This window comes from Myotis nattereri (genome assembly GCF_964212035.1).
Source record: "Myotis nattereri genome assembly, chromosome: 3".
NCBI classification, from domain to species: domain Eukaryota; kingdom Metazoa; phylum Chordata; class Mammalia; order Chiroptera; family Vespertilionidae; genus Myotis; species Myotis nattereri.
In genome coordinates, this window is record NC_138077.1 from 214,889,340 (window position 1) to 214,917,013 (window position 27,674).

Genomic DNA, 27,674 nt, shown 5'->3' on the forward strand with positions numbered 1-27,674 from the left:
ATGGGGGTGTCCCAGCGCCGCAGCGGTCTGGCCGCGCTCTGGTGCCTCGGGCTCCTGGGGGGCCTGGCGCGCGTGGCGGGCACGCACTACCGCTACTTTTGGAGGAGCTGCTACCCGTGCCACCTGGGCCAGGTCGGCTACCCCCTGAGCGCCGGGGACCGGAGACCAGGTGGGTGCCGGGCGGGCTCTGCGCAGGGCGGCGGGACGGGTTCAGGACCGGGGTGGGTGCGGGTGCGGGCGCCCCGCTCCATGTGCTGCCTTTGTTGCCTCTTTTTAAAGTTTGCGCGGGGCTGACAGCCCGAGGGCAGGAGGGCGGGGCGGGCAGGCCAGTGCCCAGTCCGCAGACATTCCTGCCCTCCTGGTGGGCTGCGGGCTGCTGACCGCGGGGTGGCCGCCTGGCCAGAGGGAAGGACAGCCCAGCCTTTGCGAGGGGCCCCACCGGCAGCTCTGGGGTTCATCCAGATGCAGGCTCAGGTCCAGGGTTCCCCTGTGGAGGTGGCAGGTGCTGTCCCCTTCCCTCCCCCACCCCTCCGAGCCCAGTGAGCTGAAGGGTCAGCAGCCCAGGGGAAGTGGGGGCACCCTGCCCCCTCCCGGAAGCTCAGGTCTGGCCCCCATGAGGCCAGCTTCCCCTCAGGGAGCTCCTGGGAGCTGGGAGCCAGGGATGGGGTGGGGGTGGGGTGGGCTGCGGGCCCTCCAGTCCCCAGGTCGGCATTCCCTGCCCTCTCCGTGCCAGAGGGCACACAGAGCCCCGAGCTGCAAGCTCATCTGCCTCTCCTGGCTGTGCCACTCTGCCAGCGGGGGCAGGCTCCGTCCCCACGAGGTCCCCGGGCCGGGCCACGGGTGGCACTGGCTGCCATGAGACTGTAGCATGCAGTGTGGGGCTGGGTGGGGCTGGGCTTAGGGGAGGCCCTGCCACGGGACCTGCTTGGGCTTGTGAGGGAGAGGGGACCGACCCTGGGATAGGGGGTGCACTCCCCGGGGTGAGGCCTGTGGCGTGTGGAGGGAGCAGGACTTGCTAACCGCTGACGCTGACTGGGCTCGGTCCCTGAACCCCAGGGCTTCAGCACAGGCTTGTTTGGGTGGTTTTTGTCGGGGCAGCTGGTTCCCCCTTGGCTGTGGGCTCCTGGGCGGGAGCTGGTGTGATGGGTGACGGTTGACAGAGACCCTATGGGCCCCCCACAGCCTCACGATGGGCTCCCCGGGGCACGGCCATTTGCAGACACCACAGGGCCAGAGGGCTCCCCGGGGACCCAGCCCAGTGCCGGCAGTGGTGTCACTGCTCCCGTGTGTGTGGCATGCCTGGGCTGCCAGAGTCCTCCGTCACGTCTGTCAGCTGAGGGCAGTCGGAGGGCCACGGACGGCCCGCAGAGCCCGGCCCAGCGGGTCCTTACTGCCCTCGGACTGGCCCGCGGCCGCCAGCGCACTCCGAGGCTTCGGCGGCCCAGGGCATGGCGGCGGGGCCCCGGGCTGGAGGGCCAGGCAGGTCCCCGACTGCCCGCAGTGCCGCTTTGGGGGTGGGCAGGGCCGGAGTGGGGTGTCCGAGAGGCTGGGCTGGAGGCAGACGCCGGAGTCCACGTGTTCCCTCCACGCAGCAGGCGCGGGAGAGCTGGTCCTGCGGGCGGCAGGTGAGGCCAGGAGGGAGGCTGGCCCTCAGGGCCGTAGGGCTGAGCCGGCCCCGCCCCCACCTCTTCTGCCCAGACTGTGGTCAGTTTGGTGTCCTTGGGCCGTGGGGCTGCTGGGTCGGCTCCTCCTGGCCCCCTGCGTGTCCTGGACGGTGGTGTAGACCTGCCGGGGAGCTGCCCGCGGACGCGGCCCCAGGGCAGGCTCGGCCCGGCCAGGTGTCCTCAGCCCTCAGTCGGCCCTGGGACGGGTGCGATGCCACCTGGGCCAGCCTCTCCTTGGCCGAGCAGCTGGAGGGAGCCCGGGTTGGGGAGGGGGACACATGACTTCGCCAGCATCCCCGCCGCCTGCTTGCCCAGCACCGGCCTCCGGGGGTCATATCAGGGCACATCAGTGTCCTATCCCGGCTCCACCTGCCTGCCCACCCCTCAGACAACACGCGAGGCACCCCTTTCCCCAAAGCACCTCCCGCACCCAGTGCTTCCCGCCGCCCTGCCCCACGGGCGTGGGTCAGCCCTCTGCCCACTGCCTGGGCTGACTTCTCACGGAGCCCTAGGCCTGACACCTCCCACCACACCGGTTCCCTCTGCACCCCAGCCTCTTTGGGGGCCGTTAACTTCTTGCCTCTCAGCTCCTCCCTGCGCATCCTCCTGGCTTCGTCCCAGGACGCCCCGGGTCACCTGGTGCTGGCGGAGAGGCTGTGGCCGCCCCTGCCCTCCTCTCTGAGGGGCCTGGGAGGGGCCTGGGGGCTCCCCGGAGCAGAGGGTCCTGAGGCCCCGGCAGAGACCCTGGGTTCTGCGTGTAGTTCCTGGGGCACCAGGCACATTCTTAGCGCGTGGACTGGTGGCAGGTCCATGCGGGGGAAGCACAGCCCGGGGGCCTCTGTGACGGCAGGGGGACTCTTCCCCGGTGTCACCTCCCAGGTCTGCTCAGGTGGCTGCAGCTCGGGATGGGAGCGGTGTGTGTGTGTGTGTGTGTGTGTGTGTGTGTGTGTGTGAGGGGCTGCGTTTCCTGGTGGTGCTGGAGGGCGGCGGGCATGGCTCTGTGGATCATCGGGCAGAATGAGGGGGAACCTCGCTCTGCAGCCACGGAGAGCGTGTTGTCTGGCGCCGAGGTCTCCCCGCAGCTGAGGACTCGCCCCCAAATCACTTTTCCTCCTGATGGGGCTGCACAGCCACTGTGGCCTTCCCTGGCCAGGCCGGCAGCAGTCAGGGCCTCTTGTCCTGGGCAGGGTCCCCGGGCTGCTGGTGCGCGGCTGGGAGACCCGCAGGAGTGAGGTGCATCTGTGGGTGTTCCCTGGACGGCGCCGCCTGGCAGCCTCCCAGGCTGCTCCGGCCTGAGGGGCCGGTGCCCGCGCTCCAGGCCCTGCTGCTTCCCTGTTGTCTGAGCAGAGGCCTCCTTCCTCCCTCTCGCCGTGTCCCTCGGGCAGACGGGTCCCTCTGGGCTCAGCCCCACACCCTGGTGCCCGTGCCGCCTGGTGCCACCTCCCGTCCTCCTGTCCCAGTTGCTGCCTGGCTTCCCCGAGGCCCAGCTGGGCAGGAGTGGGCTTGAGGGAGGGTGAGAGGTGAGGGCAGTGGAGCCCCCACATGTCTGCATTCCTGCAGAAAGAGGGGGCCCTCAGTCCTGGGGAGGGGCTCTCCACCCTGCTGCTCCCTCTTCAGCCTCTGCCTTGGCCCAACTTCTGCTCCCCGTGTTCCGGCTGATCCCGCAGGTCGGGGTGCCGCTCCTCCAGCCAGGCATGGGGGACAGGCCCACCTTCTCTTCTCTCTGCCTGGCCAGAGCCAGTGAGGGGCGGGCTGCAGGCGTGGCTGGAGACGGAGGGTCTGGGGCCCTCAGTGAGGGGCGTGCGGAGATCGGAGATCGGGGGGCAGCCGGGTGGGTACTGGCTGTTAACCCTCGACCCATTGTGCCCCAGATGTGGATGAGTGCCAGCTACACAACGGCGGCTGCCACCACAGGTGTGTGAACACGCCCGGCTCCTACCTGTGTGAGTGCAAACCCGGCTTCCGGCTCCACGTGGACGGCAGGACCTGCCTGGGTGAGCTCCCCTGGGCCCAGCGCCCCTCCTGCCCAGCTCCTGGCCTCGCTGGTCCCCACCCTTCTGGGTCCGCCCAGGTCTGGGCCAGGGCCAGGTCCCTGCGCTGGGCTGAGAGGCAGATGGGGCCTGGCTCAGGGACAGCGCTGTTATAGGGCCCCTCCCGCGGCCTGTGGGAGGCCGAGGGGCCCAGCCCGGCCGGCCACGGTCCTTCCAGCCCCACCCCCATGAGAGCCCAGGCTCCGTCAGGTCCCCAGGGCCCGGCTCCCCCATGGGCAGGACCCTGTGACCCGGGGCCTCGGACCGTTTGCAGCCACACCTGAGCGGGCTGGGAGGCCCGGTGGTCTCCCTGGAGGGGGCGTGCTCTCGTGACTTGGGAGGGGCCCTGGGCTGCAGCAGAAGCCACTGTGGCCCGTCAGTGGGGACCAAGGCTGGCCATGCTGCCCTGAACTCCGGGAGACTCAGATACAAGCGGGGCCGTGGGAGGCTGGTCTGGGGGCCCGGGGGGTGAGGGTGGGGGGGCAGGCAGGCTGGGCTTCCAGGGCCCCAAGAGCCCGGGGGTGCGCTGTCTCAGGCGGAGATACTGAGCCGTGGGATCCTGACCCCCGTTCCTCTGCGGGCTCTTTGCTGTGGGAACAGACCCATGGGGAATGGGCTGGCGGAGGTGCCTGGCCCCAGACTGTGGCCCCTGCCAGTTCGGGAGGGTTACAGGGAGAGAAGGGGTGAAGGGGAGAGCGCCAGGCACCCACTGAGGTAGAGGGTGAGGGGCTGGAGGCCAGGAGCCTGGTGTTGAGCGGTCAGGGCCCTCCCCTGGTCCTCCTCCCCTCCCCCCTCCTCCTCCCGATCCCTCCCGGCTGGCCCTGGACACAGGTGCTGCGGGCACAGGGCTGACCCCTCCCCGCTGGCCACTGTCTGTGAGGCCCCGAGGGGTCGTCCTCTGGGGCAGGGGGCGAGATGCCCCTTCTTTCCACCCTGGCGACCGCGTGGCCGGGGTGGGCTCTGAGGGCCACTTCCTGCGTGCCTGGCTGCCGTGTGGCAGGCGGCCTGCCAGCCCCGGGGGGCCCCCCGCGCACTCACATGTCCAGGCTGCTGCTGGGAGCGAGGCCGCTGCCCGTAAAGTTTCCTGGTCGGAAAGTGGAAACAGATGCAGGAATGCTGTGGTGTGTGGCGCCTTCAGACACCCCCACGGCGCGGCCCCAGCTGCTGCCCGCGGGCGGGAGGGCTTCGGGGGCCATGCCACGTGCTCTTCGTCCTCGGGGCCCAGGTCTCCCCGATGTCCTCCCACGCCCCTCGGGCAGGTTCTCCTTGGAGGAGGCGCCTGTAGGGCCGGGCCTGGTGGACACGCGCTGGTCCCTCCCTGCCGTGGCTCCCCCGTGAGGGGCCTGCGCCTGGGACACACCCTCCCGTCCCCTCTTCTCCCCACCTGCGCTGACGGGGGCCTCCAGGAGACACTGGCGGGGGTGATAGGTCAGCAGCCTGCAGAGGGGAGGTGCCCTTTGGGACTTCGGGGGGACCCATCGCGGCCTCTAAGAGTGGCCGTGGGCTGCTGCTTTGGGACGGGGTGGCCTGTTCCCTGTACTTTCTCTGGGGACTGAGCCGCAGGGACCCGCTGGCAGGCGTGCAGTCTGTGACGTGGGGCTGGTGCCACCCCTGCTCGTGGCCCTGGAATGTGGCTCCGGCGGCTGTGTACACGCCTGTAAGGGCATCGTGTCCTGTGTAGTGCCGAGGCCCCATCGGAGGGGGGACGGGCAGGACGCACAGGGCTGAACAGCGAGTGACCCCAAGCTGCCGGGGTGGGGGCGAGGGGGCGGGCAAAGCCCAGTGACTCTCTCCTCCTGGCCCAGCTGGCAGCCACCCTCCCGGTCCTGCCCTCCTGGCCCTGCCCCCAGCAGGGCTTCCCGGGAGGAAGGGCTGCGGATGGCCGCTGACCACACATGTGACCACACGTGGGCTGAGGCGCTGGGGTCTAGCAGCCCAGCCAGTCTGAGGGCAGTAATTACGGAACCCCAGGAAGCCAGTCCTGAGACAGCCAGCTGGTGGAGGCTGCCTCAGGGGGAGCTGGGGCTCGGCCACCATTGGCGGGCTCTCCCCCAGCCAGCCTGCCTCACAGCCCCCAGCTGACCACTCGGGCTGGCCTTGTGCCAGGCCTGGGGGCCAGGGCCTTGCTGGCGGAGCCACCCTTGAGGCCGGCCACTCACAGCGGCCATCCGCAGCCCTTCCTCCATGGCACTCTGGTGCTCCTGACCCTGGGCTCCAGCCTGAATCCGTGCCCAGCTCTCGCACCCCCAGCTGGGAGATCGCTGGCAGAGTGGGCCCCCACCTTGTGTGACACTTGTTTTCTAGACGTCCAGTTTCCTGCTCAGGTGAGGTTCTGTTCCCTTGCGGCTCTCCAGGCCTCACACCTGAGGCTCCCGAGTAGGGCGGCCCCTGCTGCCAGAAGGCGGGGTTGTAGCCCAGCTCTATTAGAACCTGCAGTCCCCTGGCTGAAGCCCCGTGTCCTGGAGTGTGCACGCTGGGGAATGAGGGTGTATCCGTCAGCTCAGGCGGCTGTAACAAATACCACCGACTGTGGGGTTTAAACAACTGACCTTAATTTTCTCATCGTCCTGGAGGCTGGAAGTTTCAGATCCAGGTCAATCCTGGTAGAGAGCCCGCTGCCTGGCTGCCCTCTCGCTGTGTCCTCATATGAGGACAGGAGACAGAGAGATCTTGTGTGTCTTCTTATACGGACCCAAATCCTATTGGACCAGGGCTCTGCCCGTATGACCACATTTAACCTTAATTACCTCCATGAAAGGCCTACCTCCCAATAGAGTCACATTGGGGGTTGAATTTTAGGGGTGGTAGAGCCCCCTAGCCTTCTATCTTCTTTTTTTCTTTTTATTATGTTTTTTATTGATTTTAGAGGGGGAGGGAGAGAGAGAGACAGACAGATAGACATGGATTGGTTGCATGGATTAGTTGCATGTAAGCATCCTGACCAGGACTACACCCACAACCAGGGTATGCGCCTCGACCAGGAATCAAACCGGCGATCTTTCAGTGCAACCGACTGAGCCACACTGGCCAGGCACCTCCCGTCTTCTGATGGGCTCTCAGCTTTGCCTCAGGCCTGAGTGTGTTTTGTAAAAATATATTTCTATTGATTTCAGAGAGAAAGGGAGAGGGAGAGAGAGACAGAAACATCAATGATGAGAGAGAACCATGTGACACGCCCCACACCGGGGATCGAGCCTGCAACCCAGGCATGTGCCCTGACCGGGAATTGAGCCGTGAGCTCCTGGTTCATATGGTGGCGCTCAGCTGCTGAGCCCCACCGGCCAGGCTGGAGTGTGGTCCTGACTTGCAGGACTTCCCAGGCAGGGGTCCCTGGGACATGGGTGACTCCAGGGGCCGGGAACGTCAGCACCAGCTCTGGACGCTGCTCACACGTGGCTGGCCCTGCCCTGAGCGCACAGCCCTGTGCCCGAGGGATGTGCCCGCTCAGCCTCTGGCCCTGGCTCAGGCTGTGCGAGCGGCACTGGGCTCGGCTGCCTCCTGGCGCAGCCCGGAGCCTCTGGAACGTTAGAGCGCGTGCAGCAGCGTGGGGCTCGGGGGGCTCGGGGGGCTCGGGGGGTGTGAGGCTGCACAGGGACCTGGACCCCCTCCACCTGCGCCCACCTGCCTGTGATTCCTCCCCCTGGACCCTGGTGGGTTCAGTGCTGACGGCCTCTGGGCCCGTCCGGGGTGCTCTGCCGCCTGGAAGCCCTCCCCCAGCTCTGCCCTGGCCCCCGCCTGGGCTCCCAGCCCCCGTCTCGGTGAGCCTCATGCCTGCCAGCGACGCGCTCTGGTTCCTATTAGGCGTCCTGGTGCTGGGAAGGCAGAGCCAGGCGGGCTGCCCAGGCCACGCTCGGAAACCTCGGGGAGGAGGTGCTTGCGCAGAGCTGTCTCAGGTGAGGCAGGCGGGTCCTGGGGGTCCGGGCAGAGTCGGGGGGAGGGTGGGTGGGTGGGGAAGAGGCGCAGGTCAGCTATGAATGGGACAGAGCCGTTTCTGCCAGGCCCTCCGCCCCCCCCCCCCCCCGCCCGCGCACCCTCCTCTGCATCCGGGGCTGGCTTGGCCCCGAGGGACTCTCAGCGCAGGCGCCCACCCTCTTGCCCCGCGTGGGGAGCGGCCGTGTCCCGAGTGCCGTGTTTGGCTTGTTTCAAACACACTTGCTTTGAAGGGAGCTTTGCTGTTGGCAGACGGCGTGGCCGGGGCCTCCCTGGGCGCCAAGGCCACTCACGTGCTCCGCGTGCAGCCGCGCGCGCGGCACCAGCTCCCCTGGCCTCGGCGCTCTGCCCCCGCGGTGCCAGGCGCGTGCTCCTGGCCCCCAGACTTGCAGGGCGTCTCGGGGTGAAGCCCTGGCCCCCGCGGTGCCAGGCGCGTGCTCCTGGCCCCCAGACTTGCAGGGCGTCTCGGGGTGAAGCCCTGGCCCCCGCGGCCCCAGGCCTGCTCCGGGCCCCGCGCCGGCACACAGGCGCCGCATTCCTGTGGGTTTGCTTTAGGGTTCTGGGCCGACGCCTCCCTAACCACGAGGCCACTACCAGAGACTCCATGGAGCTGCCAGAGGCCCCTGCCGCCCTGGGCACCCGGCCCGCTCAGCACCTCCCCCGGGCCCGGCCCCGCCCAGCCACCTAGTACCCAGCACCGCTCGGTCCGCCTGGCCCGGCTGAGCCTCTCCCTGTGGGCGCCTCACGGAGGCCTGGACCGAGGTTGTCCTGGGCCTGGGCCTGGGGTCCCGTGTTCTGTGGCCTTTCCCTATGCTGTCCCCTCAGCCGCTGGAGGGGCGGGCACTGTATGAGCTCAGGTTTCGAGTGGGGCCCTGGCTGGGGGAGGGGGCAGGAGGTGCACTGGTCTGTCAGGAACCAGCGGCCAGGCCTGTGGGCCATGACTGCTGTCCACGGCGGCTGTCCACGGCCACCCCACGCCTGGCCCGATGACCAAGATAGTGAAATGTCTGGGCCTCCACCACCCCTGCTGGCCTGCCACCTCCTCCAGGGAGCCTCCTGGCCTGCTCTGCCTCGGAACCCTGGACACCCTGGCTCCCACGGGTGCTGGGTGGCGCCTGGCTTCCCCTGAGAGGCCAGTCCTCGGACCGGTGGGGTCAGAGCACCCAGAGACGGACTGCTCCCCGCAGCCCCTGCGTGTGGGCCGAGAAGGGGCGCCCGGGAGCCAGATAGGCGGTGTTGCCCTCTCGAAGCCCCGGCCTCTGGGATGGCGGTGGGAAGGAGGGGCTCAGAGTGGCCCTGATGTCGTGCCACTGCCTGCTCCGCGGGCCCCTGGGTCTCCCGTCCTGGGCTGACTTGGGCTCTCTGCGCCCCCAGCCATCAGCTCCTGCGCCGTGGGCAACGGCGGCTGCCAGCACGACTGCGTGCAGCTCACAGTGACGCAGCACCGCTGCCAGTGCCGGCCCGAGTTCCAGCTGCAGGAGGACGGCAAGCGCTGCGTCCGTGAGTGTCGCCAGCCGGGAGGGAACCCCGCAGCCTGAGCCCGGGCAGCGGCAGGGAGGACGGGGTCCTAGGGCAGCCTGGAGCCCTCGGGGTCCCCAGCCTCCCACCCTAATCTCTCCCCTTGGCTCTCTTCCTCCCCAGGCAGAAACCCGTGTGCAGACCGGAACGGCGGCTGCATGCACACGTGCCAGGCGCTCCGGGGCCTCGCCCACTGCGGGTGCCATGCCGGCTACCAGCTGGCAGCCGACCGCAAGGCCTGCGAAGGTATGGCGCCTCCCCGGGGGCCAGCCCTGCCCGGGGCCGCTGTGGAGGGTCTCCCGGGGCCTGTCCAGTGGCTCCAGGCTGCACCGGCTCTGGGCGCAGGGCCGGCCTGGGGTTCTGCGGCTCCTCTGCACGGCTGGGGGCTTGGGCCTGGGCGGCAGGGCAGGACCGCACCAAGGCTGCTTCTAGCCCGAGCCTCATTTGGGCAGCGGTTGGCAGACTTCAGGCTGTGCTTTTGTTTTTGTTTATTTACTTATTTTTAATATTTTTATTGATTTCAGAGAGGAAGGCAGAGAGAGAGAGAATCATCAATGATGAGAGAGAATCATGGATCAGCTGCCTCCTGCAAGCCCCCCACCGGGATCAAGCCCACAACCCGGGCCTGTGCCCTGACCGGAATCGAACCCAGGACCCTTCAGTCTGCAGGCCAACACTATCCACTGAGCCACACCGGCCGGGGCTGCTTTTGTTTTAGATGTTTCTGGTGTCACTAAGTGAGATTGCTGATTAGAGAGACGAGAGGAAGAGAAAGGGAGGCACTCCCTGCGCGGGGCCAGCTCCCCTGTGGCCTCAGGTGTCTGGGTTTGTTACCCTGCGGGCGATGCTTCCTAGAAGGAGCCGCCACACCCGGACAGCAGGCCCTGCTGCCTGCGTGGTGCTGGTGGTTAGACATCCCTCCTGGGGCTTTCGGGTGTCCCCGCTCCCCCGTGTGACCCGCAGCCGGCTGGATCGGCGTGGGAGCGTGGCCGTCAGGGACCCTGCAGGTGTGGGAGCTCTGGGTGCGGGACTGGTGGGCTCAGGGAGACGTCTTCATCCTGAGAATGGGGGGCCGGGGGCGTGACCCAGGCAGAGGCCGGGACCCTGGGCTTGGGGCCTGCTGCCCCAGAGGCTGGAGTGCTAAGGTCCTCCCGGCCCACCCTGCAGGGGCGTGGTGAGCATGGGATGGGGAGGACCCAGCTGGGAGCCGGAGGGCGCAGAGGGGTGGAGCCGCTGCCATGCTGCTGGCAGGGCCGGCCGTGGGGGCGGGGGGCTCTGGAGGGAGAGCTGGGTGATAAAAGCGGGTGCTCAGAGGGGCCAGCCACGACTGGAGCCAGAGCGGAAGGCAGGAGCGGGCATGAGGAGGCCCCTCCTGGCACAAGGGGCCTGAGCCCTGACCCTGGCGGGTCCCTCACACCAAGGCACCGCCCCTGCCGCGTATCATCGGGACCAGCACCCAGAGCCCTCCCCCATTGTCTCCCATCCAGACGTGGACGAATGTGCTACGGGGCTGGCCCAGTGCGCCCACGGCTGCCTCAACACGCGAGGATCCTTTAAGTGTGTGTGCCATGCGGGCTATGAGCTGGGGGCGGACGGCCGACAGTGCTACAGTGAGTGGACGGGGACGGGGGGTGGGCATGGGCACCTGGGGTGGGAGGTGGTGGCAGCAGCTTGCTTTGGCCAAGCTCCCCTGTCAAGGACAGTGCTGGGCGTGGGGTGGGGGGTGGGGAGTGGGGTGTGGGTGGCCCTGGGAGGATGGGGGTGGGGATGGGGGAGGGCAGGGGGTGATGAGGAGGCCAGCCATGCCAGAGCCCAGCTGCCCAGGGCTCCCTGCTGCCTCTTTCCCAGCAGAGAGGACCTGGCGCCCTGGCCGGCTGCTGGTCAGGGCCCACCCCGACGGGTGGGGGTCCCTCAGGCCCCGTCCCACGTCCCTGGGTGGGTCTCGCTCAGGGATCGAGATGGAGATCGTGAACAGCTGCGAGGCCGGCAACGGCGGCTGCTCCCACGGCTGCAGCCACAGCAGCGCGGGGCCCCTGTGCACCTGCCCCCGCGGCTTCGAGCTGCACGAGGACGGGAAGACGTGCATCGGTGCGAACCTGCTCCTCCCGAGGCCGCGCCCCCAACCCTGACACCCAGGTCCCCGCCTGTCACACCCACAGCTCTCTCCACCCAGGCCAGTGGGGCAGAGTCCGGGGGGTTCCTCCCGCCCCCGAGTGACACCCGGCACTGTGATGTGAGGGTCCCCGCTCCCCCCGTTCCCCCCGTTCCCCGCCCCCCGTTCCCAGTCCGCCCCCCACAGCAGCGGGTGGCCCTGTGGCCAACACATCTGTCCTGTGGGTGTCTGTGCAGGACAGGGGCGCCTGTGGGGGCCTGTGGGTGTGCGTGCCCTGGCGGGTGGGAGGGGGGTGCCCACGGGGGTCCCCGGGTGCCAGCGGGCTCCTGTGTGCCCTGGCGGGTGAGAGGGGGTGTCCACGGGGGCCCCGGGTGCCAGCGGGCTCCTGTGTGCCCTGGCGGGTGGGAAGGGGGTGCCCGGGTGCCAGCGGGCTCCTGTGTGCCGCAGACGTTGACGACTGTGCGGACTCGCCGTGCTGCCAGCAGGTCTGCACCAACAGCCCCGGCGGATACGAGTGCAGCTGCTACGCCGGCTACCGGCTCAGCCCCGACGGCTGCGGCTGTGAGGGTGAGCGGTCAGCGGCCGGGCAGGGGCGGGGGCTGGGCGCCTGTGGTCTGCAGGGACCTGCCTGCTGGCTCCCCGGCCTGTGGTCCCTGGTCTCTGTCACGGGGCGGGCGTCCACTGTCACGCTGAGCCTGGTGAAGGCGGGAAGGGGGAGATGGCTGTGGGGGCGTCACCCAGGCAGAGCCTCGGCCTCGGGCCAGCAGGCAGTGGGGCGGGAGGGGCCTCCCAAGGCCCAGCTGCCCGGTCTGCCCGCAGACGTGGACGAGTGCGCGTCCGGCCTCGGCGGCTGTGAGCACCACTGCGCCAACCTGGCCGGCTCCTTCCAGTGCTCCTGCGCGGCTGGCTTCCGGCTGGACGAGGACCGCAGGGGCTGCACCCGTGAGTCTGCGCCCATCGCATGGGGACCCCTCCGTGAGGGCGGAGAGCTGCTCCTGCCCACCCCACCCCCATACTCAGCGTTCCTACGTCCAGGAGGGAGCGGCCGGAGCGGGGGTCAGGCCCTCAGGGCCCAGAGCCTTGTGTGTCCCAAGAAGTAGGGTCAGAGAGCAGCTGGGACCCCAGCCCCCAAGACCAGGCGGGCGGGGGAGGGCAGCAGGTTGGGCCCTGGGTGGGCTGGGGCCGGGGCCGGGGCTGGGGCTGGTACTGAGGGGGGCGGTGGCCCTGAGGACGGGGCGGCAGGGGCTCAGGGCCTTTGTGTTACGCAGCCCTGGAGACGCCCGAGGGGGAACCGGACGGCCGGCTGCCCTTCGTGCGGCCTCTGCCCCACGTGTCGGTGCTGGCGGACAGGCTGCCCCACCTCTTCCAGGACGACGACGTGGGGGCCGCGGAGGCGGAGGAGGCCGAGGCCCGGGGCGCCCTCTCCCTGGAGGAGAAGTTTGGTGAGCAGGGCCCCCAGGCTTCGGATCTCGGGGAGGCGGCCAGGGCCCCCGAGGACCCTTGTGAGCTGGGTGTGGGGGAGGGACCCCTGTCATGGCCCTTAGACCACGGCTCAGAGGTGCAGCCACCTGCAGAGTCTGCACAGCGTGTCCCGGGCCGAGCCTGGGCCAGACGGGCCCCAAGTTCCCGGGGAGGCCCCCCCAGGCCTGTGTCTTCTCCCGCCTCCCACCTCGCCCTGGGGCTTTCATGGACCTCCCTGCGCCCCTCCTCTGGCCCTGTGCCCTGGAGCCGGCGGGTCTGAGCTCTCGCCCTCACCCTCACCCTCGCCCGCAGTCTGTCTGGACGACACCTTCGGCCCCGACTGCAGCCTGACCTGCGCTGACTGTGGGAATGGAGGGGCCTGCCTCCCGGGCCTGGACGGCTGTGACTGCCCCGCGGGCTGGACTGGGCTTGTCTGCAATGAGAGTGAGGCCGCGTGCGGGGGCCGCGTGCGGGGGGCGGTGCGGGGGCCGGTGGTGTGGGGGCCGCGTGCGGGGGCCGGTGGTGTGGGGGCCGCGTGCGGGGGCCGATGGTGTGGGGGCCGCGTGCGGGGGGCGGTGGAGGCCGCGTGCGGGGGCCGCGTGCGGGGGCCGGTGGTGTGGGGACCGCGTGCGGGGGCCGCGTGCGGGGGGCAGTGGGGGCCGCGTGTGGGAGGCAGTGGGGGGGCAGTGGCGGCCATGGTGTGGGGGGCGGTGGGGGCCGTGGTGTGGGGGCCGCGGTGCGGGGGGCTGTGGGGGGCGGTGGGGGCCGTGGTGTGGGGGTCGCGGTGTGGGGGGTGGTGGGGGCACGCCTGGGTGTGCTCCTTCCTGGGCAGGGTCCACTGGGCACCCACTCTCCCCTCCACCCACTCACTCATGTGTTCAGTGTCTACTGACCAGCCGCCCTGTGCCGGGCGTTTGCCCCTCACAGTGGGCGGGGCTCCAGGACAAGGAAGCCTGGTGGGGGGGTCCTGCTGTGTCTGTGGGGCAGCAGGTCCCCAGACCGCAGCCTGCTGGTGGCCGGAGCTCGTTGGACACCTGCTCTCCCTCCTCTGTCCGGAGCCTGCGCTCGTTGGACACCTGCTCTCCCTCCTCTGTCCGGAGCCTGCGCCACGCCCCGCCCCACGACCCCAGACCGGGCGGCCCTGGAGGTGTGGCCTCGGCCTTAGTGCCTCCCGGGCGTCTGCCAGCTGAGAGCGCCGCTGGGGAAGGTGGATGCCGGCGTCGGCGCGTGGCCCCGACCAGGGACCTCCGCCCTGCGTGTGGGCGTCAGGGGCACGAGCGCCATGCGTGTTGTTCTGGGCGGTTGCTTCTGAACTGGCGGCTCAAACCCCAGGGGGGACCACAGTGTCCCTGGAGGGGCTCTGGGCCGAGCCCTGCTGCGGCCGTGACCTGGGCGCCCCTGTCCCTGCAGCCTGCCCTCCGGACGCCTTCGGGAAGAACTGCAGCTCCGCCTGCAGCTGCCAGAACGGCGGGACCTGCGACCCCAGGACGGGGGCCTGCCGCTGCCCTCCGGGCGTCAGCGGCGTCCACTGCGAGGATGGTGAGTGCAGTTGGGGGGCGGGAGGGGAGGGCAGCGCCTCTCAGCGCCTGCCTGGCTCTCTCCTGGCCGCCTTTCTTCCGTGGGAGGGGGGCAGTGACACCGGCCGTGCCCCGGTGCTGGGCGCTGGGCCCCTTGGGGCGCCTCCTCGGACCTGGGGGCCGTCGCGAGTGGGCGCTCACAGGCCCCGCTCCCCAGGCTGCCCGCAGGGCATGTACGGCAAGCACTGCCGGAAGAAGTGTCACTGCGCCCACCGGGGCCGCTGCCACCGCCTCTACGGGGCCTGCCTCTGCGACCCGGGGCTGTACGGCCGCTTCTGCCACCTGGGTGAGCCCCTGTCCCCGCGCCCGTGTCCGAGGGGCGGCCGCTGCGCCTTCCCGCCCGCAGCAGGCGTGGGATTGCCTGTTCCCCATGTGCAGTGAGGCTGGGGGGTGAAGTCTGGGGGGGGTCCCCAGCTCAGGCGGGGGAGTGGCAGGCCTCCCTCAGAAGCTCCTGGGGTGTAGGCTTATCTTGGCTTTGGAGCTTCCTGGTGGCACCACGGGCTCTGGGCCCAGCGGGGCTGCAGACGCCGGGAGGGAGGGGCGGGGGCTGCGGGGAGAGGTGGGTGGCGCTGAGCGGCTCAGTCCCAGCAGCTCTGCCAAGCGCTTTGTGGAAGGACTATTCAGAGGGGAGAACACCAGGACCCCAGAGTTTCCCAGCTGGGAAGTGGGGCGCCCCTGGGTCACCAGTGCTGGGGAGGAGTCCCAGGGACACAGCCCAGCGAGGGGTGTGGGGCCCAGGATCGGGGGAGGCGGGCACAGCAGAAGGCCATCATGTCTGTGGGTGCAGCCTGCCCGCCGTGGGCCTTCGGGCCGGGCTGCTCGGAGGAGTGCCGGTGCGAGCGGCAGAACACGCGGGCCTGCGACCGGAGGGACGGCAGCTGCTCCTGCAAGGCCGGCTTCCGGGGCGCGCGGTGCCAGCACGGTGTGTGCCCGGTGCCCAGAGCGGGGGTCCTGGGGCCGGGTGTGGGGTGCTCCTGGGGGCGGGTGTGGGGTGCTCCTGGGGGCGGGTGTGGGTGCTCTTGGGGCCGGATGGGGGTGCTCCTGGGGCCGGGTGGGGGGTGCTCCTGGAGCCGGGTGAGGGGTGCTCCTGGGGGTGGGTATGGGGTGCTCCTGGGGGCGGGTGCGGGGTGCTCCTGGGGGCGGGTATGGGGTGCTCCTGGGGGTGGGTGCGGGGTGCTCCTGGGGGCGGGTATGGGGTGCTCCTGGGGCCGGGTGCCCAGGTGCAGGGGGTGCTCCTGGGGCTGCTGAACCCCACAGCCCCTCTCTCCTCGCCCCCTCAGAGTGTGAACCCGGCTTCTTCGGGCCAGGGTGCCAGCAGGCGTGTGCCTGTGCCCCGGGCTCGGCCTGTGACCCCGTCAGCGGCGCGTGTGGGAAGCAGTGTCCAGCCGGCTTCCGGGGGGAGGACTGTGACCAAGGTGAGCGGCTGGTCCCTGGCACCTGGGGTCTGGGGTGGTGCGGTCGTTCCACACCTGGGCACTGGGCACCGAGCTGCCACCTGGGGTGCCACCTGGTGCTGCCTTTACACCCACCCCCCATGCACCTGTGAAGATGGAGGTGCTGGAGCCGGGGCTGGGGGTGTGCCCAGGGCCCCGCCCACAGAGGGCCAATGCCTGTGCCAAACTGCTCCGTCCCCCTTCCCTCTTCCTCCCCCTCCATCCCCCGCCCCCCCACGGGAACTGTGCTGAGTGCGCCGGTGCTGCAGCTGGGGGCAGACTCCTCCCGGGTGGCCCACGCCAGCCAGACAGGCAGCTGCTCCTGGGGCGGGTCCCGGAGCCCAGCCTGGGCGGGCGGCACCGGCATGGGCGCGGGCATGGGTGTGGGCAGGATGGACGTCGTCCCGTGGAGGCCGAGGCCTGGGGCCCTGTCAGTGGCACAGGGCGGTGGGTGAGGCGGGCGGCTGGACCCTTACAGGCCGTGCAGGTGACGGCAGGGCCCTCAGGGCGCGTGTCGGGGCTGCTGCTGCCGAGGTGACGGCGCCGGCAGGGTGCCCTCCCTGGGCACACACCCTCAGTGTCCATGGCCCCAGGTGGGCAGGAGCAGGAGCTGGGGGTCCTTGGTGTGAGTGGTGTGACCGTGGCCCGGGGCAGCCGGCTTGAGCTCCCCCAGCCACAGGCCTGTCCCCTCAGTCAGAGCCGCTCCCCAGCTTCCGTCTCTGGGGAAAGAGGAGGGGCAGGGGTCGGCGTCCCCTCTGCACCCAGGCCGCGTCCCTCCCTTGTGGGGGTCCCCAGGATGCCACTGGTGACCCTGCCAAGGGCTGTGGGTCCCAGTGGTACAGCAGGGCATGTGGGACCCCAGCAGGACCCCTTTCCAGCCCGACCTCGTCTCAGAAGAGCTCAGGTCTGGGCCGCATGCGTCTACGACTACGTCCATCTGTGGAAGCGCCACAGGAACCCGCGAGCCTGATTCCTCCCCACCCCACCCACTCACACCGAGCACACACACACACACACACACAAGCACGCACACACAAGCACACGAGCACGCACATGAGCATGTACATGCACACACACGCACGCACACACAAGCATGCACACACACGCACATGAGCACGCACAGCACACAAGCACACGCGCACGCACATGAGCACGTACACGCACATACAAACACACGAGCACACACACACACGTGCAGCTCACGCACACACACATACATGCAGCTCACGCCCCGCCGCCGTCTGCGGGGACTGGGAGGGCCCCCAGCCCTTCCCGCTGGTTGTCTTATTCTTTCTTTCCCTTTTTTCGTCAAAAGCCTTCGGTGCCCCAAGGATGAGCCACAGGAAATGACACACATACTTTTACAGACACGATGCCCCTCCCCACTGCTGTGAGGTCTGGAAAGTATTACGGAGCCAAACCCGCGTCTGCCCCCAATTAGTGGAGAGGAGATCCCGGGGCCGGGCGGGGCCACGCCAGCTGCTCCGTGGGCCTCCCTGCCTGTGGCCTGCAGCGTACCTGTGTGTGCATGTGTGCATGTGTGTGTGTGTGCGTGTATGCACACGTGTGCGTTCGCCAACTGTGCCTGTGCTCATGGTGGGGTGTGAGAGGGTCCCCAGGGGCTGGGTCTTTGTGACAAGGTTCCCTGGGGGGTGTCCTCCGTCCCAGAGTCCCCATCGGGGCCCTGGAAGGCCCCAGGCCTGGGACCCACCCTGTCCCAGCTCAGGCTCGTCCTCGCTGTCAGCCCAAGTGGGGCGTTGTGCTCAGTGGTCTGGTTCCTGGGTGCGGGTGCGGGTGCGGGTGCGGGGTGTGGCCTTCCCAGGCCTGGAGGACGTCCTCCCGCCTCAGGGGGCAGCTCCCACCAGCCCGGGCAGGTGTGGGTGCGCAGGGCTCTGCAACGCCGTCACGGGTGGGGTGGGGATTAAGGTGCCCAGGCTCTTCCCTGAGGCCCTCCTGCAGCCGAGCCCCGGGCCACTGCTGCCCAGCACCCTCTCCCCCCCAGGCGGGAGGGACTCTGCGGGTGGCCCGGGGCCCGGGGATCCAGGTGGCTGGAGGGAGGGCAGAGCCAGCCGGTCACCTGCTCCTGGTCCCTCGCCAGGTTCTGGGTGCCCAGCCTAACCCTCTGGCAGCACCCCCCCAGGCCCTGCCAGCTGGGCCCTCCCGGAGGCACACACCTCCCACTGTGCTCCAGGTCCCTGTCCCCTGCCCACTCCTGTGACCACCCGGGGGACCCCGCTGTGTCCAGCAGCCCCGCTGGGCCAGGGGGCAGGTGCCAAGGGTGGGGGCCCGAGGGGAGACGGGCAGATCCATGTGGGGGTGGCTGAGGCCCTTCCTCCCCCCACAGACTGCCCGGCGGGGACATTCGGCGTGAACTGCTCAGGATCCTGCTCGTGCGGGGGGGCCCCCTGTGATGGGGTCACGGGGCAGTGCCTGTGCCCCCCCGGGCGGACGGGGGATGACTGTGGGGCAGGTGAGTGGCAGGCACGCCTGTGGCCCCCTCGCTTCCCTGGGCTGCACCACTGGGGGAGGGGCCGCCCCAGGCCGTGTTCGTAGACCCCAGCCCTGGGCTGTGCTCAGGAGCCCTGACCCCAGGCCCGGCCACAGAGGCGCTGGGAGCCCACACTGGGCCACCCTGCGGCCCGGGGCCCGGGTCTGTGCTGCTCTGACGGCTGCGCCAGCAGAGGGGCCCCAGAGCCCAGCCCTCCCGAGGGGCTGTGGGCCGCCCTCCAGGCTGCTACTCCCTGGGGGTCTTCTGGCCCAACGGGCCCCCTGGGGCGGGGCTCCTCTTGGGTGACGGCACCCCGTAGTCTGCACCCTGCGGCCAGGGAGGGGCCGGGAGTCCCCCTCCTGTGCACGTTGGGGGTGTGGTGCTGAGCTGGGGAGGCTGACGCCCCATGGTGGGGGCATGGGGCTAGACTGTCCCGAGGGCCGCTGGGGGCTCGGCTGCCAGGAGATCTGCCCGTCGTGTGAGCACGGCGCTGCCTGCGAGCCCGACACCGGAGCCTGCCGGTGCCGCCCCGGCTACACGGGCAGCCGCTGCCAGGATGGTGAGTGCCCCCGCGGACCTCAGCCCCCGGGAGACCCGCGGCTCCCCACACTCCCCCTCCCCCCCGTGCGGCTTCCCACACTCCCCTCCCCCTCCCCCCCTGCGGCTCCCCTCACTCCCCCTCCCCCCTCCCCCACTGCAGCTCCCCACATTCCCCCTCCCCCTCCCTCAGCGTGCCCTGCAGGCTGGTTTGGGCCTGGCTGCCACATGAAGTGCTCTTGTGCCAACGACGGGCACTGCCACCCGGCGACGGGACATTGCAGCTGTGCCCCTGGGTGGACCGGCCTCAGCTGCCAGAGAGGTAGGCGGCCGCTGTCTGGCATCCCTCCCCGGGAGAGGCCTCCACGGGCCCAGCAGCCCCCCTCCCGCCGTGGTGCCCGCGGGCACTGCTGGGCCCGGCTGGTGACGGGGCTCTGTTGCAGCCTGTGACAGCGGGCACTGGGGCCCTGACTGCAGCCACACCTGCAACTGCAGTGCCGGCCACGGGAGCTGCGATGCCGTCAGCGGCCTGTGTGTGTGCGAGGCCGGCTACAGGGGCCCGCGATGCGAGCAACGTGAGTCCTGCCCGCCCCTCATGCACACAGACACTTCCCACACACGTACACACACCCACACATATGCACCCATGCACACACACATGTACACACCTGCACACATGCACCCCCACATGTACATGCCCCACACAATGTGTACATACCCACATGCGCACCCCATGCACACACACGCATGTCACACACATGTATACACACCCACACACATGTTCCCCAATGCACAGACACACATCTACACACCCCACATAATGTATACATACCCGCATGTGCACAAGCATGCGCCAGCATGCACAGACACATGCACACATGTGCATGCATGCACGCCGTGTAACAGATGCACACATTCAAGTGTTGGGGAACCTGGCCCTGCCCTCTTGTCCCCAGAAGAGCAGGGGTTCTGCTCCCCTGAACTCACCAGCTCCCCTCCCAGCCCCAGCCCCCGCCTCCCACCTCCAGGGCCCAGCAGCAGGCTCACCGGGGGCAGCAGGGAGTTGATGCGCCTGCCAGCCCAGGGGCGCCTGGAGGGGGGCGTGTGGCTGCTAAGAATGGCGCCTGTCCCTGGGGCTGAGGTGGTGGCTGTGAGCGGGGCCTGGGCAGGTCCTCCTACAAGTAGCCCCAAAGGCCTCGTCTGGGGCTCAGGTCCTGCCTGGGCAGGGGAGGGGCATGGGGTGAGCCCGGTGACCCTGGGCCAGGAAGGGCAGGGGCATGGGGTGAGCTCGGTGCCCTGGGGCAGGGAGGGGCTTCTCCGTTAGCCAGCCCCAAACCCTTGTCCTGGGGAGCTGGGATGGCGGAGGCCCAGGCAGGATGGGGTGGGGGGGCTCACTGTCACCCAGCTGATGGCGGGTGGGGCTCTGTCTCCCAGGGTGTCCCCAGGGCCACTTCGGGTCAGGCTGTGGGCGGCACTGCCAGTGTGAGCACGGGGGTGCCTGTGACCACGTCAGTGGGGCCTGCACCTGCCCCGCGGGCTGGAGGGGGACCTTCTGTGAGCGAGGTGAGCGGGGCGGGGGCGGGGCCGGGCGGCCAGGCGTGTGGACAGGCCTGGTGACCTGGCCGGCTTCCCATCACGCCCCCCCCCCCCACTCTCCCCCCCCTCCTGCAGCCTGCCCGGCCGGCTTCTTCGGACTGGACTGCCGTCGCGCCTGTGACTGCGCGGCCGGGGTGCCCTGCGACGCTGTGAGCGGCTCCTGCCTCTGCCCCGCTGGCCGCCAGGGCCCCCGCTGCGCCCAGAGTGCGTGAGGCCTGCCAGCCTGGGTGGTATAGGGGGCGGGGGGCGGTCACGGTGCCAGACCCGCTCCCGGGGCCTGGCCTGGCTGTCTGGAGCTGCCAAGTGGCCACCCCGGCACACTGCCTGCCCACGAAGGCTATCATGGGGGCCCCTGTTTGTGGTCCCCCTGAGTGATGCCCAGGCCAGAGAGGGGCACGGCGGCCACTGCAGCCCCGGGGCCCAGCTGCTCCTCCCAGGGTCTGTCTGCCCAGGCCCCTGACTGCCCTCTCCTGCAGCCTGCCCAGCCCTCACCTACGGGCACAACTGCAGCCAGGCCTGCTCCTGCTTCAACGGGGCTTCCTGTGACCCAGTGCATGGACAGTGCCGCTGTGGCCCTGGCTGGACGGGTCCCAGCTGCCTGCAGGGTAAGTCCGGGGTCCGGGTTGTGCTCCCTGCTCCTGGGTGGGTGCCAGGCTCACCTGAGGGCAGCAGCGGTGGCTGGGGCCCTGGCACCCGGGGGAACGAGGGGAGGAAGGAGGCGCTCAGGACCCAGGGCCACACCCTGCAGTGCTGAGCCGCCACAGCTGGGTGGTGAGCAGGGGGGAGGGGAGGGCGGGCAGCGGGCCGGGGGCAGGTTGCCCTAGGAACAGTGGTGGGCGGGGGCAGAGACCTCCCTGTGGGGGCTCGGCCGGGCCTTCTGGGGGTGGGGGGCCGCCCTGAGGCCTGCCTGTGGGTGCTGCACGCGCTGCCCTCTCCCCAGCCTGCCCCGTGGGCCTGTTCGGCGAGAACTGCCAGCTCGCCTGCCTCTGCCGCAACGGGGGCACCTGCCACCCTGTCTCGGGCAACTGCACCTGCGCGGAGGGCTGGGCCGGCCCGGCCTGCGAGCAGGGTGAGCCCCGGTGGGCAGAGGAGGGACGAGGGGCCCTGGGCTCTGCGGGAGCCGGGCTGGCACCCCAACGGGCCCCTGTGCAGCCCCGCCCTCTGTGGCCAAAGCTTCCTGCTGGGGGGCGGGGGCAGCACCTGGCGTGTGGCCTGGGGCTGCAGCGTGAGCAGCTCACCTGTCCTGCCTGGGGGCGGGATCTGAGGCTCCGGGTGCAGAGCCATGGGGGGTGAGGGGTGGGGGGTAGGGGTGGGGACGAGGGGGGGCCCAGGGTCATAGCCCGGCTCCAGGAGGCGGGCCCTCACCTGTGCCCGCCCACAGAGTGCCTCCCCGGGCGTTTCGGAGCCGGGTGCCAGCGCAGCTGCGGATGCCTCCACGGCGGCCTCTGTGACCCGCACACGGGCGGCTGCCTCTGCCCCGCGGGCTGGACGGGGGACACGTGTCAGAGCCGTAAGTGGGCTGGGCTGGGCCGGTGCAGGGCGGCCCTCAGCCAGGCGGTCAGCCGTCCCGTCGGGCGGGTCTGTGTCCGAGCCGCCGTCCCCTGGGGCCCAGCCCTCCGCTGTCATCCCGCAGCCTGTGCCCGGGGCACGTTCGGGCCTCGCTGTGGGCAGCGCTGTGCCTGCCGGCGGGGCGCCACCTGCCACCACGTCACCGGGGCCTGCCTCTGCCCCCCGGGACGGAGGGGCCCGCGCTGTGACAGTGGGGAGCCCCCAGCCCTGCCAGCACCAGGGTGGCCTGTCACCCGTGAGCCCTCCAGGCCGGTGCTGGCCCTGGGCTCCCCACCCAGCCCGTGCCTCCCGCAGCCTGCCCGCCCGGATGGTTCGGAGAGGCCTGTGCCCTGCGCTGCCAGTGCCCGCCGGACGCCGCCTGCCACCACGTCACCGGGGAGTGCCGCTGCCCCCCGGGCGCTGCTGGGCCGGGCTGTGAGCAGAGTAGATGACCGAGCGGGTCCCTCCTGAAGCTCAGGCCACATGTCCCCCTGAGCCGGGCCCCCAAATCTCCTGCCAAGAGGGGCCACGGGGTGATGGGAGGATGTCTGCTCCCCAGCCTGCCCGCCCGGCACCTTCGGGGAGAACTGTGGGCGCAAGTGCCAGTGTCCCGGCGAGAACCAGACCTGCCACCCGGCCTCCGGGGCCTGCGTGTGCGCCTCCGGCCGCCACGGGCCCGGCTGTCGGCAGCGTGAGTGCTGGGACTGAGCTGGGCCGGGGCTGGCAGGGGTGGAGGACGGGGACGCGGGGGGCTCTGCTGTGGGAGGCCCAGCCCCTCACCCCTGGCAGCCGCCTCCCACCCCTGCAGGGTGTCCCCCCGGGCGCTTCGGGTCCGGCTGTGAGCACCTGTGCGGATGTCTCAACGGCGGCTCCTGCGACGCGGCCACGGGCACCTGCCGCTGCCCCCCGGGTGTCCTGGGGCCCGACTGCAGCCTCAGTGAGTGGCAGGGGAAGGCGGGGGCTCCTTCTCCCTGGCCCTCCCCTCAGCCCCAGCCTGGGGGAGCTGGGGAGTCCCTGCGGGCTGAGTGCTGCGTGCCCCCTCCCCCATCATGCCCACCAGGGTGGCGCACAGAGCCCAGCGGGCATCCTGCCGAGAACAGGGCCTTCCCCTCAGGCACGCGGGGACTCTCCACCCATCTGGGGTCCGTCTGGGATGCCGTCTGGGATCTGTCTGGGGTGCCGGCTGGGCTTGGAGTGGGGGCAGTGAGTCACTGTCGCTGCAGAGCAGGCTGGGCCCCAGCAGCACCTTCAGGGCTGGGAGGTGCCCGAGCCGGATGCGGGGGCAGAGGAGCAGGGAGCAGGCAGTATCCCCTCGGTCTGGGCTGTACGTGGATGGAGACTCCACCCTGCACCCCCCGCCCCCCCCACCCCGTCCCCACATGGCGGAGAGAGGGGGTCGGCCACCTCCCCCTTCCTCCCGCAGCCTGTCCACCAGGCCGATTTGGCGCTGGCTGTGCCCACGTCTGCAGCTGTGGGCCGGTGGCGACCTGCGACTCTGCGACCGGCACCTGCACCTGCCCCCCAGGGAGGACCGGCGCCCACTGTGAGCTCGGTGGGTGCCCTCGCCTGCTGCCGGGGCGCCCAGGGTCACTGCGCAGCCACGGGCGGAGCGGGAGCCCCTGGCGCGTTCAGGCCTGTGGCCTCTGTAGGACCCCGCCTCCCGCCCAGTGCCCCACGGGCCAGTGGGCCGCCCAACACCACCCGAGGCCTTCCTGGCCCAGGCCATCAGGTTACCGGTCCACGCCCTGTGTCCAGTGGGGGCCGAACAGGGTCCCTCTAGTCCCGCAGCAGGAGGGCCAGGTGGCTGTTGAGTTGAGGATGGAGCAGCCTCCGGCCGACGCCCCTGGGAGTGGGGTCCTCTGGTGCTTTCTGCAGGCCCAGGGGCTGGGCCCCGGGAAAGGGAGGCGTGGAGCACAGGCCGTGGGGAGAAATGGGGTGGCCCTGGGGACAGTCTTGGGGCTCACACCCCCGATGGCATGCAGGTCCCATGGCCATGCCCAGAGCCCCTGGCAGGCCTGAGCCCTGCCACCCTCTGGTCCTCAGAAGGGCTGGTGGCTCCCCCCCCCCCCCCGGGTTCTCAGCCAGTGGCAGCAGAAGGCCAGCAGCCCCAGACCTGGCTCCAGCTGGGCCTCGTCCTCACCCCCAGAGAAGCAGGGCAGCCGCGGGCCGGTCAGATGAGGAGCAGAGTGCCACCACCTCCCGGAGGCTCCCTGACCCTACGCCCCTTCCCCTGAGTGACCTCCGCTCTGGGTCAGGCCTGAAAGGATGGACGGAGGGGCAGGACACGGCTGGGGTCCCTCCCGACACCTGTGCCCGGTGCAGGCTGGGCCCGAGGGGTCCTGGGAAATGGCTGAGTGGAGGTCGGGCCTGGTGGGGACGGGTCTCTGGCATGTCCAGCCTGGGCCGGAGCTCCAACGGCATCCGGCCTCTGTCTCTAGAGTGTCCCCAGCACCGGTTTGGCGAGAGCTGTGAGCACCGGTGCGCCTGCCAGCACGGCGGCCTGTGCCACCCCGCCAACGGCAGCTGCTCCTGCGGCCTGGGCTGGACGGGCCCGCACTGCGAGCTGGGTGAGTGCCCGGCGGCCGGGCGGCGGGTCCGGCGTGGGCTGAGGGTCGGCTCCCGGGTCCCCTGAGTCGGGCCAGTGCCTGAGGCCGACCTGCCGCTCTCCGCAGCCTGCCCCGCCGGGCGCTACGGCGCCGCCTGCCGCCTGGAGTGCTCCTGCCTCAACAATGGCACCTGCGAGCCCACCACGGGCGCCTGCCGCTGCGGCCCCGGCTTCTACGGCCAGGCCTGCGAGCACCGTGAGTGCTGGGGGCCCTGGCCTGGCACCCCACTTCCCGCCTGTGCGGGGGTCTGGGCTCACCTGGGCTCGGGGGGCCTAGGAGACTGGGCCTAACCCCAGGCTACTGGGGTCATACCGGAGCCTGTGAACTCCCCCCTGAGCCCCGTGTGTGTGGGGGGGAAGCCGGGCCTCGATGGGCAGCAGGGAGAGCCCAGACCCCTGAACCCAGTCCTTTGCTCACTCGGGTAAACTGAGGCAGGAACTCTCACCCGGTCTCCCTCAGCCTGTCCCCCTGGCTTCCACGGGCGTGGCTGCCAGGGGGTGTGCAGGTGCCAGCATGGAGCGCCCTGCCACCCCGTCAGCGGCCAGTGTCTGTGTCCCGCTGGCTTCCACGGCCAGTCCTGCGAGAAGGGTGAGCGCCCCCCTTCCGCGCCCCTGCCCACCCAGTCGGGTGTGGGACGGGAGGAGAGCTGAGTCACTGCCCCGCCCGCCAGGGTGTGAGCTGGGCTCGTTTGGAGAGGCCTGCGGTCAGCGGTGCGGCTGTGAGGGTGGGGCCGCCTGCCACCCTGTCACCGGCCACTGCCTGTGCCCCCCCGGCCGCACGGGGGCCACCTGTGACCTCGGTGAGTCTGCAGTCCCACCGGTGCGGCACAGGTGTGGGTTCCTGGACCAGGACCTTGGTCCGGCCCTGCCTGTGTCGTGCCGGTGGGCTCGGGGGGCAACCTCTGCTCCCAGCTCCCGCAGGGTCCGCTGTCAGGGCCACACCCTGTCCTCAGGCCACCTGCAGGCTTCCGGGTGACCTCTGCCCTGGGAGGTGGGAGGAGACCCTGGCCTGCCCCCACGGCCGGGATAGGAAGGGCGCCCTGTTTGTGGTCTTGCTGTGGGTGCATCGTGACTGCCAGGCCCCCCCGGCCAGTCCTGGACAGGGAAGGACCTGGCGCTGTGGGTCCGGACACGTGCTGGTACCCGGCGCTTTCCCACGGGAGAGCCCACGGGGCCAGGAAACAGCAGAGGGTTTGCCCTCAGGACCCCACCCAGAGGGGGCCGGGCCGGGGCGGCAGGTGGCTCCCGGCTCAGCGCTCCGCCTCCCCCTGCAGACTGCAGAGCCGGCTTCTTCGGGCCGGGCTGTGCCCTGCGCTGTGACTGCGGGGGTGGGGCCGGCTGCGACCCTGTCAGCGGCCGGTGTCACTGTGTGGACGGCTACACCGGGCCCACGTGCCGCCAGGGTGAGTCCGGCGGCCCTGTGCCCCGCCCCGCCCCGGCCCAGGCCCGCCCCTCCCCGTGCAGTGCTGACGGTCCTGGTGGTCTGGGGTTCCCATGGCTTCCGATGGGCAAAGTGTAACCTTGCAGCCCTGGACCTAGGAGCAGGGCTTGGCATGCTGGCAGCCCCAAGCAGCCCCAGATGTGGGCAAGGGCGGGCTCCTACCACGTGGTGCCAGGCCTGGGGTGTGGTGCCAACCTTGCCAGTCTGATGCTCAGAACATAATGTTGGCTGTGGCGGCACCTGGTGGTCAGACGTGGTACTGCACCAGAGGGCCAGACAGCCTTGACATTTGAGGTGGGGGGGGTGGGGGGTGCTGCCTGCCTGAGGCCCCTTGGGAAGATGGACTGGCAGGGCCTCGCGGGCCCCTGCTTTGGATGGGACCTGGCTAGTTCTGGGGTGAAATTTCCCTCCCCCCATCCAGCCTGAAGTCCCGTCGCCCAGCCCTCCATGCTGCCTGGACAGGGCCGGGCCGGGAACACTCATTGGGGGTGGGGAGGGGGAGAGGCCCCGCTGTTTGCCTAGGGGGGGCTCTGCAGGCCTGGATTTCCCTCACCAGTGCCCACCCGGGGTGGGGCACTAACATGAGGGGGTCTGTCTGCCTTCAGGTGGACCCCCCCAGCTCCCTGGGATCCCGTCCCCAGCCCCGGGCCCAGGTAAGGGACTGGTGGCGTTTGCTGCGTCGCTGGTGCCTCAGCAGAGGAGGGAGGGTGTGGGCACGGGTGGGACTGAACCTCAGAGAACAGCCTGGTGGCGGCGGGGAGGAGAGGCTGAGCGGGCGAGCAGGGGGAGCGCGACGTCCCCGCCGGGCGCTGACCCCCTTGCTCCTGTCCCTGCAGCGTCCTCACAGGCCACCCCGCACAGACCAGCGCCCGGGCTCCGCCGCGGGGCAGAGGAGCGCTAGCGCAGCCGCGGGCCGCCTCCGGGTGCGGCCGACAGCACCCAGGGCCTGGAGAGCTCTCGGAGGGAGCTGTGGCCAGGACTGCGCCCGAGCCCTTGCTTCTGCGGGCTGTGGACACGGCAGCCTCTGCAGGGACCTGCACAGGCCTGGCCTGCAGGCGGCTCCACTGGGCAGCTCTGGAGCAAGCGGACTGGCCTGGCTGAGGAGGCCCCGCCCGCCCCTGGGGGGGACGGCAGGAGGGGCGGCTGCAGGTGCAGGCGGGCGCGGGCCTGCCCTCCGAGCAGGCTCTCTGGTGCTACGCCCGGGACTGCGCAGCGCGGCCGTGGCCTGGAAGGTCGCGGCGTATTTATATGATGGTATTTATGGGCCGTGGGCGTGCCCGCTGCAGCCTGGGTGCTGGAGGGCGCCTGGATCCTGCCGCCCCCGGAGGCCCGGACTCAGAACTGCGGGGTTGGGGGGCCCCCGGCCGTGGGCTCTGGCACCTTGTGAAACCCAGGAAGCTAAGAAAGGAGTGCGCTTCCCGAAGCCTGTGTGTGTGCTGCTCTGTGCGGGCGCCGGGGGCGCGGGCACGATCGTCCTCCGACAGGAGCCTCCCCTGACCAGGGAGGCCCCCGGGGACCTGGCCCTCTCGGCCCCTGCTCCACCCTAGCAATGGGGTGCCCACAAGGAAAGCTGGGGTTGACCCTGGTTCCCAGGGGCTGCCAGAGGAGCCCACAGCCCAGGTGCCTGAGACCCAGGGTGGTGCGGGGGCAGCATGGGGCCCACCTATCCCTACTCCTGCCCTCCTAGCCTCAGGCCAGAAACAGCGGTGAGGAGCGATCATTGCGGGGCGGGG

At 70.4% G+C, this 27,674-nt stretch overlaps 1 protein-coding gene across 1 annotated transcript; it reads left to right on the forward strand.

The window, feature by feature from the left end:
* MEGF6 (multiple EGF like domains 6) lies at window positions 1-27,359 on the forward strand (the record flags this gene model as incomplete). Its single annotated transcript, XM_081087281.1, has 34 exons — window positions 1-169; window positions 3,536-3,658; window positions 8,999-9,124; window positions 9,266-9,388; window positions 10,630-10,752; window positions 11,093-11,230; window positions 11,703-11,822; window positions 12,075-12,197; window positions 12,524-12,697; window positions 13,029-13,160; window positions 14,127-14,255; window positions 14,451-14,579; window positions 15,081-15,215; window positions 15,574-15,708; window positions 18,071-18,196; window positions 18,642-18,773; window positions 18,945-19,073; window positions 19,195-19,326; window positions 20,186-20,314; window positions 20,423-20,551; window positions 20,824-20,952; window positions 21,288-21,416; window positions 21,729-21,857; window positions 22,211-22,339; window positions 22,455-22,586; window positions 22,704-22,832; window positions 23,319-23,447; window positions 24,334-24,462; window positions 24,568-24,696; window positions 24,961-25,089; window positions 25,172-25,300; window positions 25,775-25,903; window positions 26,547-26,594; window positions 26,778-27,359. 34 exons carry the CDS (start codon window positions 1-3, stop codon window positions 26,840-26,842), a joined length of 4,320 nt encoding a protein of 1,439 aa, XP_080943407.1. The 3' UTR covers window positions 26,843-27,359.
* Between the last annotated feature and the right edge of the window lie 315 nt (window positions 27,360-27,674).